This window comes from Gavia stellata, chromosome 11 (assembly GCF_030936135.1).
Source record: "Gavia stellata isolate bGavSte3 chromosome 11, bGavSte3.hap2, whole genome shotgun sequence".
Lineage (NCBI taxonomy): Eukaryota > Metazoa > Chordata > Aves > Gaviiformes > Gaviidae > Gavia > Gavia stellata.
Genome location: NC_082604.1, coordinates 13,037,719 through 13,056,814, shown reverse-complemented (window position 1 = coordinate 13,056,814; position 19,096 = coordinate 13,037,719). Strand labels below are relative to the sequence as shown.

General features: G+C 35.1%; 1 protein-coding gene across 1 annotated transcript in view; it reads left to right on the top strand.

Moving 5' to 3' along the window:
• Window positions 1-17,799, top strand: part of XRN1 (5'-3' exoribonuclease 1) — a 38,869-nt gene extending 21,070 nt beyond the window's left edge. The window contains exons 23-41 of the mRNA XM_059822491.1: window positions 382-480; window positions 644-759; window positions 1,634-1,780; window positions 2,154-2,243; window positions 4,072-4,207; window positions 4,920-4,976; window positions 5,664-5,796; window positions 6,930-6,999; window positions 8,143-8,368; window positions 9,869-9,964; window positions 10,199-10,313; window positions 10,835-10,899; window positions 11,786-11,911; window positions 12,232-12,388; window positions 12,682-12,860; window positions 13,072-13,185; window positions 13,267-13,390; window positions 14,408-14,559; window positions 14,760-17,799. Of these exons, the coding sequence (XP_059678474.1) occupies window positions 382-480; window positions 644-759; window positions 1,634-1,780; window positions 2,154-2,243; window positions 4,072-4,207; window positions 4,920-4,976; window positions 5,664-5,796; window positions 6,930-6,999; window positions 8,143-8,368; window positions 9,869-9,964; window positions 10,199-10,313; window positions 10,835-10,899; window positions 11,786-11,911; window positions 12,232-12,388; window positions 12,682-12,860; window positions 13,072-13,185; window positions 13,267-13,390; window positions 14,408-14,559; window positions 14,760-15,050 (2,493 nt within the window). The 3' untranslated portion in view covers window positions 15,051-17,799. The remainder of the gene's footprint in view (window positions 1-381; window positions 481-643; window positions 760-1,633; window positions 1,781-2,153; window positions 2,244-4,071; window positions 4,208-4,919; window positions 4,977-5,663; window positions 5,797-6,929; window positions 7,000-8,142; window positions 8,369-9,868; window positions 9,965-10,198; window positions 10,314-10,834; window positions 10,900-11,785; window positions 11,912-12,231; window positions 12,389-12,681; window positions 12,861-13,071; window positions 13,186-13,266; window positions 13,391-14,407; window positions 14,560-14,759) is intronic.
• Window positions 17,800-19,096: the final 1,297 nt, after the last annotated feature.

Here is a 19,096-nt window from a genome sequence, read left to right as displayed (position 1 = left end):
GTCATTTTCTAGCTAAAATTTTAAATCAAAGATTCCCTGATTGTTTAGTCAGAGGAGGAGGGTTTTCTTCTGCTTTCCCTATCACTGATGCTGGCATAACAGGAAAAAGGTAGCGTAGCTTGAATGCAGGATTATTTTTATTAATTATTTGGGATAATTTGCAATATATAGAGTTCCCATTTTGGACTGTTTTCAGTCATGGATTCCTTTGATTTAGTGCTATTTGATTGCCTCTACGAGGAAGCAGTGGCAAGATGATGAATCCCAAAGCACCTCTGTGCCTACTATAGCAAAATTGTTGATAAAGTAAACTACAAGGTCTAGTATCCAAAGACTGCTGTTTTTAAATAACGTTTCTAATGTGTTGTGTTTCTCTCCAAGGTTCAAGATTCACGTGATGTGATCACAGAAGGTAGAATTCGTGTAGTTTTCAATATTCCGTGTGAACCCCAGCTTGAGCCTTTAATACAGAACCAGCACGTAAGTACTTCTGGGTTTCTAATAAAAGCGTAAACGATGTGTCAAATATATTTTGCAATGGTAAATGTCTTTAAGGGATGCTTCCATATTATTCATTTGCCTTTTGTATAAAAATCCTTATTCTTCGGGAATTGCCAATATTTTTTGTTTGTTTATTTTAAAGAAATATTCTGTGAAATACAATCCTGCATATATTTTGGCCAGCCGTCTTGGAGTAAGTGGATATCTTGTCTCCAGATTTACAGGGAGTATCTTTATTGGAAGAGGATCAAAGAAAAAGTAAGTTCTCTTTGCGAGTTTTGACTGTAGAGAAGCTTCTAAATTCTAATACAACTCTACAGAATTTCTGCTTATCAGGTGTATAACTGTTTTGTGATGTAAAGCTTTCTTTAAAATATATTTACTGTAAACTAAATCCATATGCAGTGTTTTTCTCTTCTATCATAAACTTCTTTTTAATTTTTGTTTACTGGAGAGTTGTTCTGTTGGCTTTAGTATTGTAGAAAGACATAAATTGACTTTCCTGGTTAGCTATTTGCATAATCAAAGCAGGAGTTTGAACTAACTTTGCCACACTGAGAATAAAAAGTGGAATTTGGATCTAATTGCATTGTACTTATCATTACTGCTAGTATAAAGGGATAATAATTGGGCCTGTAATTTTTTTTTTTTTAAGAACTAGTTGCGGCTAAAACTGCTTACAGTATATAAGGGAGGCAATCCCTATAGTTCTCTGAATGTCAGAATTGTGGTTTCCTAGGACAGCTCGCTAAAGAAGTGGTTGATGCATGAGCATCTTCTTGTGATTTAATGTGTACATTTGTTCCCCACTGATTGTTCAGGGACATCCTTCTGCATCTTGGTAAATGCCAGGTAGATTGTGGTTGATTAGATCTCAATTAAGGAAGAAGGGTAAAATATTCCCAACCCTCCTTTGCAATAAGGTATGGGCATGCATGTGGACAGCTACCATAGCACAGCTTATGTCCTGTAACATTTACCGCTGTCGTGATGCTAACAAGTAAACAATACAAATAATTTTTTTTTCTGTGGTTTAAGGCTGAGGATGTATGTTTATGTGTTTTATAATGTATGTACACACACACATACTATATATATTATTGCAAGTTAATAAACCTTTTCTTATTTCCAGTCCTCATGGAGATCACAAAGCAAATGTGGGGCTAAACCTGAAGTTCAATAAGAAAAATGAAGAAGTTCCTGGCTATACTAAGAAAGTTGGAAATGAATGGATGTATTCTTCTGCAGTAGAACAACTACTTGCTGAGTATTTAGAAAGGTAAATATTGGATATGAACTTCATCCAAATTATCCAGCTTCATATAAGTCTTTGGATTTAGTCCTCTGGACACAGATCTTCTAAGAACTGAGTTTGCTTTTGGAGATTGCTTGATGGAATTTCTTTTATTCCAATATTCTCCTTCCAACAGTCTCTCCTTCCAAGGAGAAGCATGTTTTGGGATGGAGTAATTTTGTCAGCAGCTTACCCTTGACAAATGAACAGTATGACACTAAACTAAGTAAAAAAAAAAAAAAATAATCTGTCTGGGCTCCAGAAATTTTGGAACCTGTTAAAGTTTGTTTTGGTGAGGCTTTTTTGTGGTCTATGCTGATGTGAAACTAAATTTGTCCTCCATTTATTCATTTTTTAGGGTCCCTGAACTATTTAATTATATAGCCAAGAATAGCCAGGAAGATATCTTCTATGAAGATGACATTTGGCCTGGAGAGGATGAGAATGGGTAAGCCATCTCCCCCCCCCCCCTTTTTTTTTTTTCTTTTTCCCCCCTAGAATAAGTAGAGTAAAGGCTGACAGCATTGTGAAATTGATCTTGATCGTATGGTGGCTGCTATGTAACTGAAACCTTGCTGTTCCTTTAGCAGCATGACTGTTCAGTCATGACTCTGAAAAAATTATCAGAATGTTGTACATTCCAGTTGTGGAGTCCAAGTCTCTGTCAGACTCCTATCTTAAGTCCAATAAATGAGAAATCTAATTTTCGATGGCTACTTCATAATTCTTGCTTTTAAAGTAACCTTCACTAAGCATAGTTACGAATAGTAATGAAGTCACCAAAAGATTATTTTTGGAAAATAGGCAATAATTATTTTAGTTGTTTAAGATCACTTTGAATTGGAAAAATAACATGTACGGAATTTAAAGTACTTTGCACATTTTTAGTATACATTCAGTCAGTTTCATGGGAGGCAAGGAACGACCTTGGTTCCAGAAACAGTATAGTAACATTAAAAAAGCTTTTATTATTAGCTAGTAAGCCCTATTCACCGGCTTGAGTTGGTAAGTTTGTATGATGCTGCACTCCGCAGGACTCTTAGCAGGTGGATATACCATTGTGGGACTCTTCTGTTACAGAATCACAGAATCATTAAGGTTAGAAAAGACCTGTAAGATCATGAAGTCCAACCATCAACCCAACGCCACCATGCCCACTAAACCATGTCCCGCAATGCTACGTCTGCACGTTTTTTGAACACCTCCAGTGGTGGTGACTCCACCACCTCCCTGGGCAGCCTGTTCCAATGCTTCACCACTCTTTCAGGAAAGAAACTTTTCCTAATATCTAGCCTAAACCTCTCCTGGCGCAACTTGAGGCCATTTCCTCTTGTCCCGTCACTAGTCACTTGGGAGAAGAGACCAACACACACCTCTCTGCAACCCCCTTTCAGGTAGCTGTAGAGAGCGATAAGGTCTCCCCTCAGCCTCCTCTTCTCCAGACTGAACAACCCCAGTTCCCTCAGCCGCTCCTCATCAGACTTGTGCTCCAGACCCCTCACCAGCTTCATCGCCCTTCTCTGGACATGCTCCAGCACCTCAGTGTCCGTCTTGTAGTGAGGGGCCCAAAACTGAACACAGCATTCGAGGTGTGGTCTCACCAGCGCCGAGTACAGGGGCACGATCACCTCCCTACTCCTGCTGGCCACACTGTTTCTGATACAGGCCAGGATGCAGTTGGCCTTCTTGGCCACCTGGGCACACTGCTGGCTCATATTCAGCTGGCTGTCAATCAACACCCCCAGGTCCTTTTCTGCAGGGCAGCTTTCCAGCGACTCGTCCCCAAGCCTGTAGCGTTGCATGGGGTTGTTGTGACTGAAGTGCAGGACCCAACACTTGGCCTTATTAAACCTCATACAATTGGCCTTTGTAAGAGTCTCAGGTTTGTGCTCCATTTTACCAGAGGGTCATGCTCTGAAGTTGTTTCTTACTGTGTTGTGAGAAACAGCTGGTCACAGAACCTTTAATCACAGCTGGACATGGTTAGTTGGTTGGATGCAAACATAATTTACTGAATATTTTTAAATAATTTTTTTTTTTTTGGCTGAGATAAAACTTCAGGTTACAACTTTGAAACAGCATTGCATGATTCAGTTAGATTTTTATTTTTTTTAACCTCTATTGTAACTCATACAGAACTCTTAAATTCTGATAGTTTATGAATGTATACAAACATTGTACCTATATCGTAATACTTGACTGATTAAATCAGAGAACGTGGTAAAAAGCTTAGTTTATGCAGTTAAAAGTTTTAATTCATGTCCTTTTTTATTTAGAGCTGAGAAAGTTCAAGAAATTGTTGCCTGGTTAAAGGCACATCCTGTGTCTGCTTTGTCTCGCTCATCTTGTGACTTGCAAATTTTGGATGCAGCCATTGTTGAGAAGATTGAAGAAGAAGCAGAGAAATGCAAGGTATGCAGCTTGACATCATTGTGAGCAGGGGTGAACCAAAAAGCAGCTGCTCGTTATTTTCCATGTTCTTGAATTGAAGATTACTTGTCATTCCAAAGAAAAAGAATAGAATGTAATACAAGATCTGAATTTGTAATGCGAATTGTCCCAGAAATTCAGAAGAGCTCATTATTCATCTTTTTAATTGACTCCCTCTTTTTGCCACAATTCAGCAGCATTAGGCCATACTCTGAATTCTGCCTTTTGGTGATATCAGAAAGGAACAGGTGTCAGTATATATTCTGGACTACTGAAGTGCTGTTTCAAAGTGTAATCCCAGCTGTTCTTCCCTTGCAGTTTCTCTTTGGTCTGAGGAAAATTAGAAAGTCATTTCCTAAAGGCCACAGGTCAAAAAAGGGGCCAAGGAAATTACTACAGCAAAAGCTAAAGGCAAAGCCACATGAAATAATGGGCTCATTTCTTTGAAATTACTTGCAAGGACATGATAATAAAATTAGTGTGAATTCTGGAATTAGCCAAACAATGCAAAAGCTTTGGTAAGAAATCAGTCATGTTTTAAAAACTGGACTTAGTCATCCTAAAGACTTTATGAAAGCTTTATCTAAGAGAAACAAAAGAATTCTACATTATCTTTTCAAGTGTTTTGTTGTACCTGAAATCCAGTGTTGGTTCCTACACTAGTTTGTAATGACTTTCTGTTCCTTTCCTTTAGCAGAGAAAGAGCAACAAGAAGGTGCGAGTAACTGTGAAACCACATTTGCTGTACAGAGTAAGTGATGTGAAAAGTTTTTTTTTTTCTTTTTAGAAGTTGTCCAGATCATACTTACTTTACCTAAGCTTACCAACTTTCAGAGAGTGGAAATTTAGGACAGTATTGATGGAAGAAAAAGGGGTTTTTTAATGCCTTCTAGAAAATCAATTTGAGAACGGTAGTCTGTCACTAAAAGGAGAGAATTTCTACTGACTACAAATTCTGTCATGTATTATACTGACTTTCAGTTCTTTTCTATCTTCTGTCCTTCATGCTTCTACAGTTCTTACTGTCTGTATAATGAAGACAAAATAAAATGTACTTTCCATTTGTTTCTTCTTGCCTGTTTCACTTTTTGTTCCGTTCTTGACATATGACCCACTGATCATCCTGCCTGGTGTTTCACAGATACCCATGTTACTGATACAGGCAGGTTACTGTTGATGGTTTTATTTTGTCTAAATTGATCCCCTTGGTCTGTCTTGATCATGTACAGCACTGCTGTTTCTCGGGCAGAAGCAGTGAGTGAGAGTTGCAAGAAAAAACATGAAAGTTTGCTTTGTATCTGGGGGGGGAAGATAGTTCTTAATTTTTTTTTTTCAGGAAGTTTGTTTTAGACTGTGTTTCAGATATTGTTATAAATGCATTTTGATTGTAATTCCTATTTCTTTGCAAACATTAACACAGTCTTTTGGTTATTGTCAGCCATTAGAACAACAGAATGGGGTTGTTCCAGATCGAGATGCAGAGTATAGGCTGTTTGACCGTGTTGTCAATGTGAGAGAAAACTTTTCTGTTCCAGTTGGTCTTCGAGGTACCATTATAGGAATTAAAGGAGGTAATATTTTCTTCATAATTTTAGCATTGTGATTATATAACAGCTCAGCTAGTGATGTGAAAGCAGGCTTCAGAAAAGTGTTTTGTATAATGGTTGTGAATGCACAGAAATTTCTCACCTATGAAGATGTGCAACTTGAAGCCGCTAGCAACATACTTACTGTTTTGAATTAAACCTACAGGTACTCTATTTTAATTTCATGTGTTACACAGCTGTACTTTGATTAAGGCATTACTTACCCTTTGTTCCTTCTTAATATGAAGAAGGCAGAGAGATCAATGAGAGAGAACACAGGCTGCAAAAAAGTAATAAAAAGAAGTTACGGGAACCTATAGGCAAAGTTAAGATAAGTAGAGATAAAAACAAAAGTTAAAATTAGCTTTAATACTTACATTGAACATAAATTTTTATCAAATATTTTTTGTTTCAAATTGTTTTATTTGGAATTTGTTTTTTACTCTGTAATACTCCATTTCTGTTAAATGGCATGGATTTATACCTTCTTTGACAAGAAGATTATCCATGAATCTATTTCAGGTAAACAAAAGGATTTACCGAATCACATTGGGTGTAGCAGTTTGAGATCTAGTAATAGAAATTGTTTTCTTACCTGGCATTTAAGTAGTTGCTTTTGCATTCAGTTTGCATCCAGCAGAATCTTGCATAGACTAGACTTGAGTGCAGCTTTTTTAAAGAGGTATTCTTTTCTCCATGATGATTATATACTAGTATAATTTTAAAGGAGTATTAGTCTATCATTATGCAAGAAAGTAATGTTAAAGCTGTCGGTTTCCGACTGCCTAAATGTAAAGATGTCTTGCATTTCTTTTCTGGCAGTTTCTGAAAACTGTGACATAGTGCTATAAATTGCAGTTCTATTAATGCAGGTTGATAAGTTGTTATGCATGGTACATTTCTGTTAAAAGTGTATCTAAAAGGGCAGCCATATATGAGAAGAATTTCCAAATTGCTGTTAATTACTCATTTAAGGCGTAAGGAAATATTTGTTGCTAATTAGTTAGTTTTTGGTCTTTTCATTATTTATTGCATAACTAATATAGATAGTTACATAACTTAGATGAAAACAGCTACTGTTACATATAGAAGATGACATTTTACTTCTTTTTCTATAGCCAGTAGAGAAACAGATGTGCTCTTCGAAGTTTTGTTTGATGAAGAATTCCTTGGAGGCCTAACTATAAGGTTTGTGCAGGTGGTTTCATAGTCATTTCATGCTATTGGTATTGATGGCATGAAATTATTGCCTTTGGTTTGGTTAAGTATTTTTAATGCCTCTTTTTAAAACTTTGTTTCTCAACAGTGTTGGTCAATTTTTATTTCTTTTGTGTTTCTTTTTTTCTCTTTGAGTAGGGATAATTTTTATGAAGCATTTTGTATTTTGGAAATGCTCTTTAGGCTTTTTTGTGTATTTAGAAGCTTCTGATTTGTAAAAGCAAATACGAACGAGCAGAATAAAGCACTAAATCCAAATGTCTTTCTAAAACAAATATGTAGAAAACAGGTTGTTATCAGTATGTCTTTAACATATAGATTAAAAATAGTCAGTAATCATCTGTTCCTCTGAAGGAGGGACTCTGAACTATCAGTAATTGATATTTAGGCACTAAATTCTAATCACCATTAAAAACCTAAACTATTCTTCAGGAGGTGGATGCATGGTTAATGCTTTTGTTTTAATAAGTGTGATAAGCTTTCTAACTGCACTAATTTACCCAGCAGACTTCATTTTACTGTTGTTCTTGGATAAATTAAGTTTTTTGTGACAGAAATTAGAGGAGAATGTTACCTATTCCGTGTGTTCAGCAAGCATAACATAATCCAGTCCCTTGCAAGGGCATGTCCTGTAACACAGATAATCTTCAGTATTCAGAATCATAAAGGAAGATAGAAAACTGACTAAATGCTGCCTAACTGCAATTTATAATTCTGCTACTGGCTTCAGTTTTCATCTCAGAAAAAGAAAAGAATACTGTTTCCTGGTTCATAATTTTTTACGGAAATATTTACTACAGAACTACGCTATAACAATTCACTCATCTTTGAAATTTCTTTGAGCTCAGCACTGAAAGGTACAATAGAAACTCAGAGTAGTAGTAATTACTGTTGTTTTCTTGTTTTGACAGCCAGAGGCCAAAGCGGAGCACAATGGGATTAACATTGTGTGTAATGGTACTAGATTTCAATACTGGATAGTTTTCAGTCTCTGCTGTTCAAACTTGAATCATTATCTTTTTGGCATAGAGGTAACAGTGTTGTTAAAACTGATATATTGAAATGTCAACAATTAAACTACATGAAACAACTATGTAATTTGCTTTTCTTAAGGTGCTCACCTGCCAGAGGTTATCGTCTGCCATCAAGTGCCTTAATCAACCTGTCTCATGGTAGTCGGTCAGAAATGGGAAATCAAAAACTGACGGCCATAGTTAAACCTCAGCCAGCTGTGAATAACCACAGTTCGCATGCCTCTGATCTGTCATCTCTATGCTCACAAAAAGTGCATCTGGGAGGCCTCAACCATTCTCCTCGCTCTCTTTTTGTTCCTACTCAGGTAAGACTTTTCTTTCATTTGTACACAAATGTTTTTCCATAGAAGCTGAATTATGACTATGGTTGTTATCTTCATTGGTACAAACAAAATTTAATTTTTATGTCAGTATATTAGAAGTATGATAATCTTGCAGAAATGAGTTAATCTAATAACAAAAGGGACCAAAAGTTCCTTACTGACAGTTGTTTTGCTTTGAGTAGCTCCAGTTGTATTTCCAAGAGACAAATATTTAGTTGAGAGCAATGACTCCACATTTGGTGTCAAGAAATAGTTTATTTGGGCAGAGATGCAATTATTTCCTTAAAGCTCTGTTCCAAGTAATGCTTCCTGTAGGCCAGGCTTGTCCATGCTCAGAAAGAGAAGACATGATTTCCTTCTCAGTTTTGCTTCGTGGTTATGAATTACTTTGTTTGAAAATACAGTAAAGGAGGAAAAATTGTAGGTGAATTGAGGTTCTCATTGGTTTAATTAAACTGTATTTTTTAATAAGTGACTTCTTTAAAGAAAATTAGCTTAATGGGTAACTTCATGTTGCTGTAGGTGTGTTTGAGAAGAATTGTCTCATGTTTTATAAGTCTGTACAAGAAAAACTACTTTCCAAAAGAAAATTTAAGGCAATGAAACACTTCTGATTTTTTTTTTATTTTTTTTTTATTTTTTTTTCCCCCCCTCTTAATGATTTAGCAACTGAATGGAAGACAGCATTACAATCTCAGGGCTGAAAATCAGGGCAACTCTAACTCACCCCAGAAAGGATCATTTATGAGTGGCAATCAGAAAAATAAAGTGAGTGTTCTGATTCATTTAGTATTGGACCCAAATGTCTCAATATTTACTTTGGCCTCCTATTTAGAGTGGGTGTCCTTTCCTTATGATTAACAGATAGCTTTGTTTTAGTATATCGGATGTTTTAGTCCGGATACAGACTGGAACAGAACTTGTCCCAGTTCTTGAATGAGTATAATATCCTGTGTTATCCTTGTTTAGATTCTAGATTTTCAAAAGTGTTGTTTTTTACGTAGCTGGGCTTCAGTTCTGTGGTAACATACCTGTAATGTTACGAAGCAGTGGCGCCTGATTGATATTGCCTTACAAAATAAGGCATTAATAATAAAATTTAAGAATACTACCAGTATGAGAGCATGCTTTTGAAACCATTTTGAATTATCATCTGAGTTTAATTACATTCAGTGATCTTTCCTATGTTAATAACTTCTGTTAATAACAAAACAAAAACAATCTCAAAACAAACTAAGCTCATTTCAGTTTAATAGTGACTCTTAGGAAAAGCTGTCACATAAATACAATGCACCACAGCAGCCTATTTCATAAATTAAATACTGCAAGTTCTACTAGTGTCAGTATGAAAATGTCTGTTGTCTGAGCACTGTTAAACTTGGACCTTAGGATTTTCAGAATGTCTTTGTATATGATTAGCTGTTCAAAAGTTGAGTTTATAGCTGCTGAGTTTGTTAGGGGTGTTGTTTTTTACTTTGTCAGGCACAGAGTAAGCAAGATGATGAATTCTGCAGCATATGGCAATCATTGCAGAGTTCTGGGAAGTCTCACCACATTCAGCAAAGCATGCATGAGAAGGTTAGTGTATAAACTTTAAACAGATCCCTGCGTTCAAAATATGAAGGTATTTAATTTTATACATCAGTTCATTACATCAGAAAACTTTCTAATTAATGTTACAAATAAATCCTCTGGATGAAAGTTTTGTTACACAGGGTATGCATAGCTCTGGAAAGAGGTAATTATGCAGGACTACTATGTAAATGATAGATACATAGTTTTCTGGTTACAGTTTGATGTTTGAAATCCTAGGGTGCAGTTCTACCTCAGGAAGTCAAGCTGGGAACTGGCAATCAGTTCTATAAACCAGGATTCAATGATAGCAGCTTTAAAGGTCAGCAAAGAAAACAGGAGCCGTATAAAAAATGTAAGTACTATAATTAGAAACTTTGTTTAGGAGAATTACTTGCTTTATCTGATCTTCATTGAAATGCCTATTGAGTTTTTTGTAGTTATCGACAGAAAATAGTTTATTATATTTATATAAACACTACATTGCACTTGTTATTTCAAATAATGTCCCTGATGTGCATATCAGGTTATTCCATACTTAATCCTGAACATTTTAATTAAACTGTTCTGCATTACGTTGACTTTCCACCCATCTGATATAAAAACAAAACAGAAAAACCCCGCAACTTGGCTTTGAAAATTTGCTTGTGATCATATTTGTAGAATATACAATTAAATCTATTATTGCATATGCTTCATTTTATTTTATCCTACAAGAAAAGCATACACCAAGTGACCTATAAAGTATTAATTGAACATTTCATGCAAACATTCAAATAAATGCAACTCTGTGTACTTGTATGGAGTTATTAATTTTTTTGAGTCTTTATTATTATGGTTTTTAAGAGCATTTCAAAAGAATGCATTCTTTTGTAGTTAAAGAAGATTCCAAAGTTACAAGAGGTGAAAGTCAGCCACATAATAAAATATCAAACAAACAGGTAATTTCTTCTGTACTGAGTAAATGTATTATTTTCTTTTCATTTTACTCTGATCTCATTCATCATTTTACAGATTTCTCTTTAACTGGCATCTTAGCTGATTCTTTTACTAGATAGATTTTATTTTGGAGACTATTTTTTTTTCTGGAGATTTTATAGACAGAAAATGAGAGAAAGTGCGTAATACGTATAGTGATGATACCAAATGATTTTCCTTTTCCTCTCGGACTCTAAAAGCTATGCTGTAATGGTAAAACACAAATGCTAGGTTTTCAGTAAGCTGAAATCCTCTAAGAATATTAGCTTGTGAAAGCTATTTGCAGATGCATTTTTAATATGATTGTGTTATAATGAGTAATGGAGTATTAGTATTCAATAATAAATGCTGCAGTTTATTTCAGAATTTTGCAGGTGTGAATAAGTACAATGTCAAACTTTTGAAGAGGAATGAAAGTCCCAACATGCCTGTAATTCAGAAGACTGCGGTTGATGGTCCCTGTACAGGTGGAAAGGTAGGATCTAGATAGTTGATTTTCTTGTGCTCTTTGAATAACTCCAGTTTCCAGTCCATTTTGTTCCAATTATTCCTGGTCAGTTGTGTGCAAATTCATGTTTATAACAGATACAAGACAAACCTGTATAAGCTTGATCATTCTTTAAATCAATTCTCTATTGGTCAATACTTGCATCTTTTTAGTATTAAAAACTTGACTTGGCCTCTGGATATCTGTTCACACTCCGAGTAGACATGACTGTTATCTGCCCAAGTTAAGAGAAAAAAAAATCCTGAATGAGCATAAAATTAATCTCAAACTAATATACCCTTCCTCTTGCATCTGCTTGTAATATACTAGGTTGATGTACCTTTTTTTTAATTTGTTTTAAGAAGGACAATGAACTTGAAAGTCTTCTAGCTTCTTTGAAAATTTCCAAAGAAAATGAAGTGCAGACTTATTCCAAGGAAGCAAGAGCTACAAATGAAGAACATCTGTCACCACAATCATTTGCTATGGTATGTATACTGCAGGAATCATTACATTGCAATTTAGCATCTGCTATGTTAGCATCAATGCTTCTATTTAAAGAAACTCCATGAAACCTCATACTGTCTTTTTAAACATATTGATGAGCTTTTAATTACCTATTGTCAAAGAAAATTAACAAACACATTTGTTTATGCTGAGATTCTGTTATCTGTACTTTGATAAAATGTAACTGATAGGAAAACAAAAATACAGATTTTGTTACTGATTATGATATTCAGTGTTAAGTAAGAAGGTAGTGTTATCTGAATGCCATCATGTCCCTGAATGGTTTATTTTGTTTTTAAAGAAAGGAACGCAGATGCTCAAAGAGATTTTGAAGATAGATGGCTCTGACCTGGAAACAAGGAATGAAGTGAAATCCCAAGTTAATGATCTTCCTACTCCCCCTAGTAGACAGGATTGCCATGGAGCTGCCTTGCAATATAGACAAACAAAAAAAATGGGTATGTTTAGACATCAGCTCATAGTTCAGAGCTTCACCTTGTAGTGACGTATTAGAACATAGCTAACAGTATAGTACTGATTTTCAAAACATAGTAATAAAATGTCCATCTTTTTCAGTTCTACTTCTTCATTCAGATCTAAAAATCTCTTTATCTATAGTCTCCTGAGTTTTGTTAATCAGATATGAAAATACCAGAAAAAAATACGAATTTTTTTCTGCTAATAACAAATTTGCTATCCTTTCAATGCAGGAAATGTTTGTGATACAGCTTTGCTTTTTTTTTCTTGTCAGCTGCTTATACAAACAAGCCTCATAGCACTGGAGGCCCTCAGAACACACCAGCACTGGAAATTGGAGGTCACCCTTTCGCTTGTCCACAGCCTGCACTGTCTACTGTCTCTGAACTTTCTCGTGTTTGTTCTCTTGTTGGAATGTCACAACCAGATTTCGCTTTCCTAAAAACACCACAGGTAAAAAGCTTTTTCTGCAAAAATTAAAGTTCTCAACTTTGTTTCAACTGTCCTATATTAAACATTTGGACTGAGCACTAAAATCCATCTAAAAATAAACATTAGCTCTCTTTGTTGCCTTTTTTCAAAACAAACAAATCCTCTGTTTCTTTCTCACAGTTTGTTTGTCAGCAATACAGATTCCCTCAAAAATCTTATCTCATTTTTCTAGACCATGACAGTTTGTCACATAAAATTATCAAATGGTTTGTTGGTTCATGGACCGCAGTGTCATTCTGAAGCTGAAGCAAAGGAGAAAGCTGCACTTTTTGCTTTACAGCGTTTGGTGAGGATGTAAAGAATCTTTTAAAATCTTTGTCTCTATGGCATTGCATCTGTTTGTAATCCTCCTTTTCCTTCTTCATAGAGTTCTATAGGAATAAATTTCCCTTTGCCTCCACCTCCGCCTCCACCAGTGTTTCCAAATTATCAACCACTGGGAGTTCCTGTACCACCTGGATCTATTCCTCCAGTATTTGCACAACCCCCTGGTAAGTATTTTGCTAGTACACGTTTCAAATATTGTCGTGATATCCTGTAATTGTAATAGTTCTTTATATGAAAATGAATGCCTTCCAGAAAGCGCCATTTTTGGTCTTTGTGTATGTAGTTGTACGTCTGAACTGCTTTGAAAACAGTTCATGAACCTTTTCTCATCAATATGCAAATTAATTCAATACAAAGAATCACATATCTCCCGATTACTTCTTTTCCTCAAGAATGTATTTGTCCATTCAGTCTTAGCTGGTTTTTGGTAGTGGTTTTTTTTCCTTCAAAACAATAGTAATTAGTTCAAAGTGGATAGTCCCAGTCCAGAATTTCTGAGAAAATCTCTTCCTTGATTTTCCACATGGATTTTTTTTTTTTCCCCCTGTATAGTTGATGGTTATCCATGCATTAGTGTTTTTATTTGTTTATAAACAACTTTCATTGAAGTGCTGCATCACAATCCTGTTGTACACTGGCAAAAATCAGCATGGTAAGTAACCCCCCAAAAATTGCTAAAAATCTTGGCGGTGTTTCTGGTTCCTGTCTATTTTGTATTTTTCTAAAGCTCATATTCACAGCTAGTAACTAATGAGTCGGCACCATTGTAGCATCCTAGTAACCCATACAGCAGCTGCTACATCTCTTTTCCCCAGGGTTTCTATATTGTTGACTTGTTTCAAAAGGATGGCCTAAACTTGTAACCTTCTACTAATACAGTTCACTCAGCTAAGGATGTGAAGATCCTAAATTATATGTGCTCTGAAATGCAGATGCCGTGACTTAGTGCTCTTAACTGTGCTGTCATCTAGGTGTAGTTCTGTAAAAGCAGAACTGTTTGTTTGGGATTTTTTTTATAATAAATAAATACTTGCCTATTTTCAAGTAAATATGAAGACTATGAGGCTTTATTGGGAAGAGGAACAACATGCAGACAAATGTAGCTGGGGTACTTTTGGGGTCTTGGGGAGTTGGTATTCTCTTTTTGAGGAACAAGAGCTGAAAGTTACTTATTTTCACAGCTAACATAATGCCTCCATCATCTCACATGTTTGGTCCAGTATCCTGGGGAACTCCAGTGCCTAAACATTATTATGCTGGCTCCTATCCAGGAAATGTGTCTCTTGCAGGAACTATACCAGTTGGTTCTCACAACCAGTTTATACCTCTGCAGGTAAGACGGGCAGGTTTGTCTTAATAGTCTATTTTTGTAAAAAAGGTGCCTACATGATGAATGCAACAACACCCCCACTGTGAAGCACTATTTAGTATCAGAAAATTATTATAAAAAATTGTATGCATGTTTTCTAAAAGTGGAATATTTGCAGTTTTTTGAGAATGCATTCTGTTAAATAATATTTATTTAATTTAAAGGTAACTAAAAAAAGGGCTGCTAGCAAGAAAAACTTTGAGCTCAAGGAGTTTCAGAGTTCCCCTCAAGCTGCACCACTAAAGAATGAACAGCCAGTGTCTTCTGACCACATTCAGCAAGATAGTTCTTCAGCTCCTTTAAAATCTCCTCAAGCTGCTCAATCCACTGTTTCATTTCAAGACAATGTGGCTACTCCAAGCGTTCCTCATAACAAATCAACACCAAACACTTCCAGCAAGCGAAAGCCAAGAAAGCTGGCTGTCAATTTTGGCGCACCAAAATCTTCAGAATAAATATGGTAGCTAGGTGTATTTTATCTTTTAACTCTTCCCCCACTGTTATGTTCTATCATTTAAAAAAATCAGAAAGCTCTATTAAAAAGACCAGCCACTTTAAGTATAATATAGAATGAAATACATTTTATTTGCTATGATTTTCAGGTTGTTACAAAAACTATAAAAAGTATGTGAACACTTAATTATTTTGACTTAAATTAGCAAAAGCCAGGAAATGCTGAGTTAAGGTTACCATGCCATCCATTGTGCCTAGGTTTCTAAACAGTGGCTTACAGACTATACTGGGTAAGCAGCAATAACAATGGCAACCTTAATTCAGAATTGCCGTGCTTCTTGGGAGGGATGTGGAGCGGTAATAAGTTGGGCATCAAACATTGCTTAGTATGACATTTTGTATTCTAGCTTATTTTTAAATAGTGTAATAAGACAGAAATGAAAAAATGATCTAAATGCAGCTTTTACATTGCCTTTCCAGGTCCTTCTGAGTTGAATCAGTGTTACTAAAACCTTACTACAGTGGAACTGCCAAATTCGCTTTAACTATGAACTGCTAGGTTTTATACCAGAGAGCAACAACTTTACAACTTGCAAAATGTAGGTATTAGTGTATCTCTAGTATTAGAGTGGCAAAAAGTGGTTGCTGATGCAGAATTTGTTCCAGAAGATTAATTTATAGGAGGAATAAAAAAATACATTTGCCAAGTAGAGACCTCATTGGTAAAGTACATTTAATTTTTTTAATCTAGCAGCATTATCAATTTCATTGTTTTCTGATGATAAAATAACATAGATATCTACTACAGATCTGCATAGCCTCCTAAAAAGCTAGTGATACCCCCATTTTTTTCTAAATTATAAAAATGGCCAGAGTTTAAAGATGTCCACTTGTGTATTATCAAAGTTATGTTTACTTAGAGTCCATTTCTCCCTCTAATAGTCTGTGCCCTGAAACCTTCTCTACGGTAGTTTATTTTTTTGTTGCTAGTGACTTAATATTTATTTTTTAGTTTTGTGATAGAAGTTCTGTGTAGCAAAATGAAATTATCAGAAACTGTTACTATTGGTTCCATAAGAATAGTCAGACAAAAAGTTGACTTGTATTTTTGGAGGGAGCTATCTTGTAAAAGAAGTAACTCCATTGGTTTTAATTCATACAGGAAAAAAAGAAGGCTCAAAAGTCCCTGTACTATTCTTAACCCACATGTACTGTTCTTAATGACCTTAATAAGAAATCTTCAGTCTAAGAGCAAATTTGAAGCCTCAGCTGGTGCTGTTTACTGATGTTGATTAAATTAATTTTTCTTCTTTATTCCAACGTGTTCTAGAAAAAATACTTTTCCTCAAAGGCCCAGGAAGCTTAGAAATAAAGCATACTTTAGTGATTTATTTCATTGCCTCCAAACAGGTTTCATGTTGGATCTGCAAGTCTGTAGACTTTCTTTCAGTTCCCCTACCTTGTTCTTTGCTTCCATTTCTTGGTGTAGTACCAAGTTTCACATTGTTACCATGCTATAGGATTTTTTTATATTGATTTCTCTGAAACAGTTGTTGCCTCAGTGATATTTCTAGAATAACAGCAAGCCCTATAAAAAGGATCACAGAGGTAAAAACAAGGTTAAGAAATTTTATTTAATTTTACTTAATATCACAAACCTTGTAGAATAGTCTATATACAGTACTAAAATACATTGATTTTTGTTGTTCTCTTTATAGCCGTCTAGTCTCAAGAGGGTTTGAAGCTGTATTCTGTGAAGGGAAAGTTGTACGTTTTGGTGATATACTGTCATTAGCAGCACAAGACTAACGCAATGCTGACACGCCAATATTTTAGAAGTGTTTATGTGAAATTTAGTTAGGAGACACAGATGTTAGTCCCCCATATCCTATATGAATTATCTGATCATCAGAGAAAAGGTCTTTAGAAATTCCTGTGATAGAGATGAGACTATGTTAGATTCTTGCATCACAGAATTTTGACATATCTGGATAGCCAATTTATGCAGATTTTTTAGAAACAAAGTTATGAAGGACACTATACTCTTAACACCGGTAAACACAGCAATTTTTGTTATTAATTAATTACTTCAGACTAAGACTGCCTCTCCTTCAAGTAGAATTGCTATATTTAGTATATATAGTTAGTTAAACACTTAATTCTGTAACTGCTGCATATTGTATTAGTCCCTGGGGTTTAGTTTATATATTCTATAATGCTGACTGCCTGGTGCCCAGTTAATTACAGTTTTACATGTCCTGGTAGATGTAACATCTGCATTGACCTATGCCATGTCCCCTACAATTTCAGTTTTATATTTTAACAAGGTGATTATGTTTAATTCATACAGATATAAATTTAAGCATTTGTTTTTCTCATAGATATAAAGTATTTTGTAAGCACTGGAGTTTTTCATTAGATCTTATACAGAGCAGTATTTTACTAAAAATCCAAAAGGGAAGACTTTTATGTGCGCATTTTTGTAGTTTCTGATTTTTTTAAAATAACTTTTCATTGTTTATCTGCCAAGTGAAATGTTTTAAATTTGCATATGAATGGATACAGAATGTATTTTTCGTGCTGTTTAGTGTTAAGTGTGCATTTGCAGATTTTTAGCATGTAGTTGCACAAAGGACTGTGCAAAGATATTTTAAAATATGAATATATGATACATTGAAGGAAAAACATTCATAAAAGTTAAATGCTATATAAAACTTTAATGCAATAGAATAATTTTATAAATTGTGTCTGTGTCTGCTTGGATTAAATATTGAAACAAGAAACATTACTTATTTTCACTGTTTTATTTCAAAAAACTATATGGGAACTTCCGTATGCTCCAAACCAAAATTTTAAGATATAAATTAAATCTCATGAAGCCAAATTTCTATGATTCTCAGAAGCACCAACTGCCCCCCTCTGAGCTGTTCCTTGCTGGCTTTCAACTACTACTTAAGTAAAGATATGAAGTTTATTTTAAAAGGCTGTTGGTCACTTTGCAATTAAAAGCATTTAACTAGACACTGATCTTCCAAAATTTCTTTGGCCTCTGTCACCCATTAGATTTAAAAAAAAAGGCTATAGAAAAGACAGTAAGATTACTCTCCAGCAAGTTCAGTTCTAGTAGTTCTTAACAAGGTGCAAAAAAAGTTGATGGCTGGAAAATAGGAGCCACGGGTGCCTGGAAATATTTGACACCCTGATGTGAAGCGTTTTTCTGTTCCTGGAGCAAAACATTATGCTGAGATTTTTGCTAGAGTAGAGTAAGAATAGTTACCTCTTTTGTAACAAGGCTTCTGAATGAAGCATAATGACAAACGGCACTAAAACCAGCGTACTGTGTTTGAATTTCTTCAAGAGGCAAACAGCAAGTTACACTTCATAATTAGATTTCCTCATCCCCATTAATAGCAGGTTTTTAAAATTCAAAATTGCCAAATTACTGTTACTAGATTTTACACTTATTTTAGAGAGGGTAAATAAATTTCTTCACCTTTGTATTGCGTTTATATACCATGTGCTGAGTTTTGTTCTCTTTGACCAGTTATCACTAAGATTATGTTCAAACTCTACTTGTTGTTCCCTTTTAAAGCACAATGAACACTGTAGTCATGCCAGTTAATTCTTAGTATCTTTGGTCGTGAGTTACGAACTTTGTTAGGATCTGTCTTTTGCCAACTGCAGCACCAGCTTTTCATGTAGAGAGATGTTATTTTCCTTCTCATAGGTTATTCTGTGAATTAGCTTGTTTAAAGCAACTCGCATAAAGAATGGAGTATACTCTTAACATGACCAGCTGGTGCAACTTTGTGTAACAATATTCTGTATAGAACAACAGTCTGGTTGGTATATACATTCAGGTCATATTACTCAACATGAAGATACCAAGATAAAATCTTGCATTTCTTAAGCTGTCGTCAAATTATCAGTCAATGGACTTTTAAGTACTGCAGTTATCCTGCATGGCAAGTTCTGCCTTGTTACTCTTCCCATCTCAATATTTAGCACTAAAGAAAATTAAAACAAATTACGTAAAGGGATAACTTTA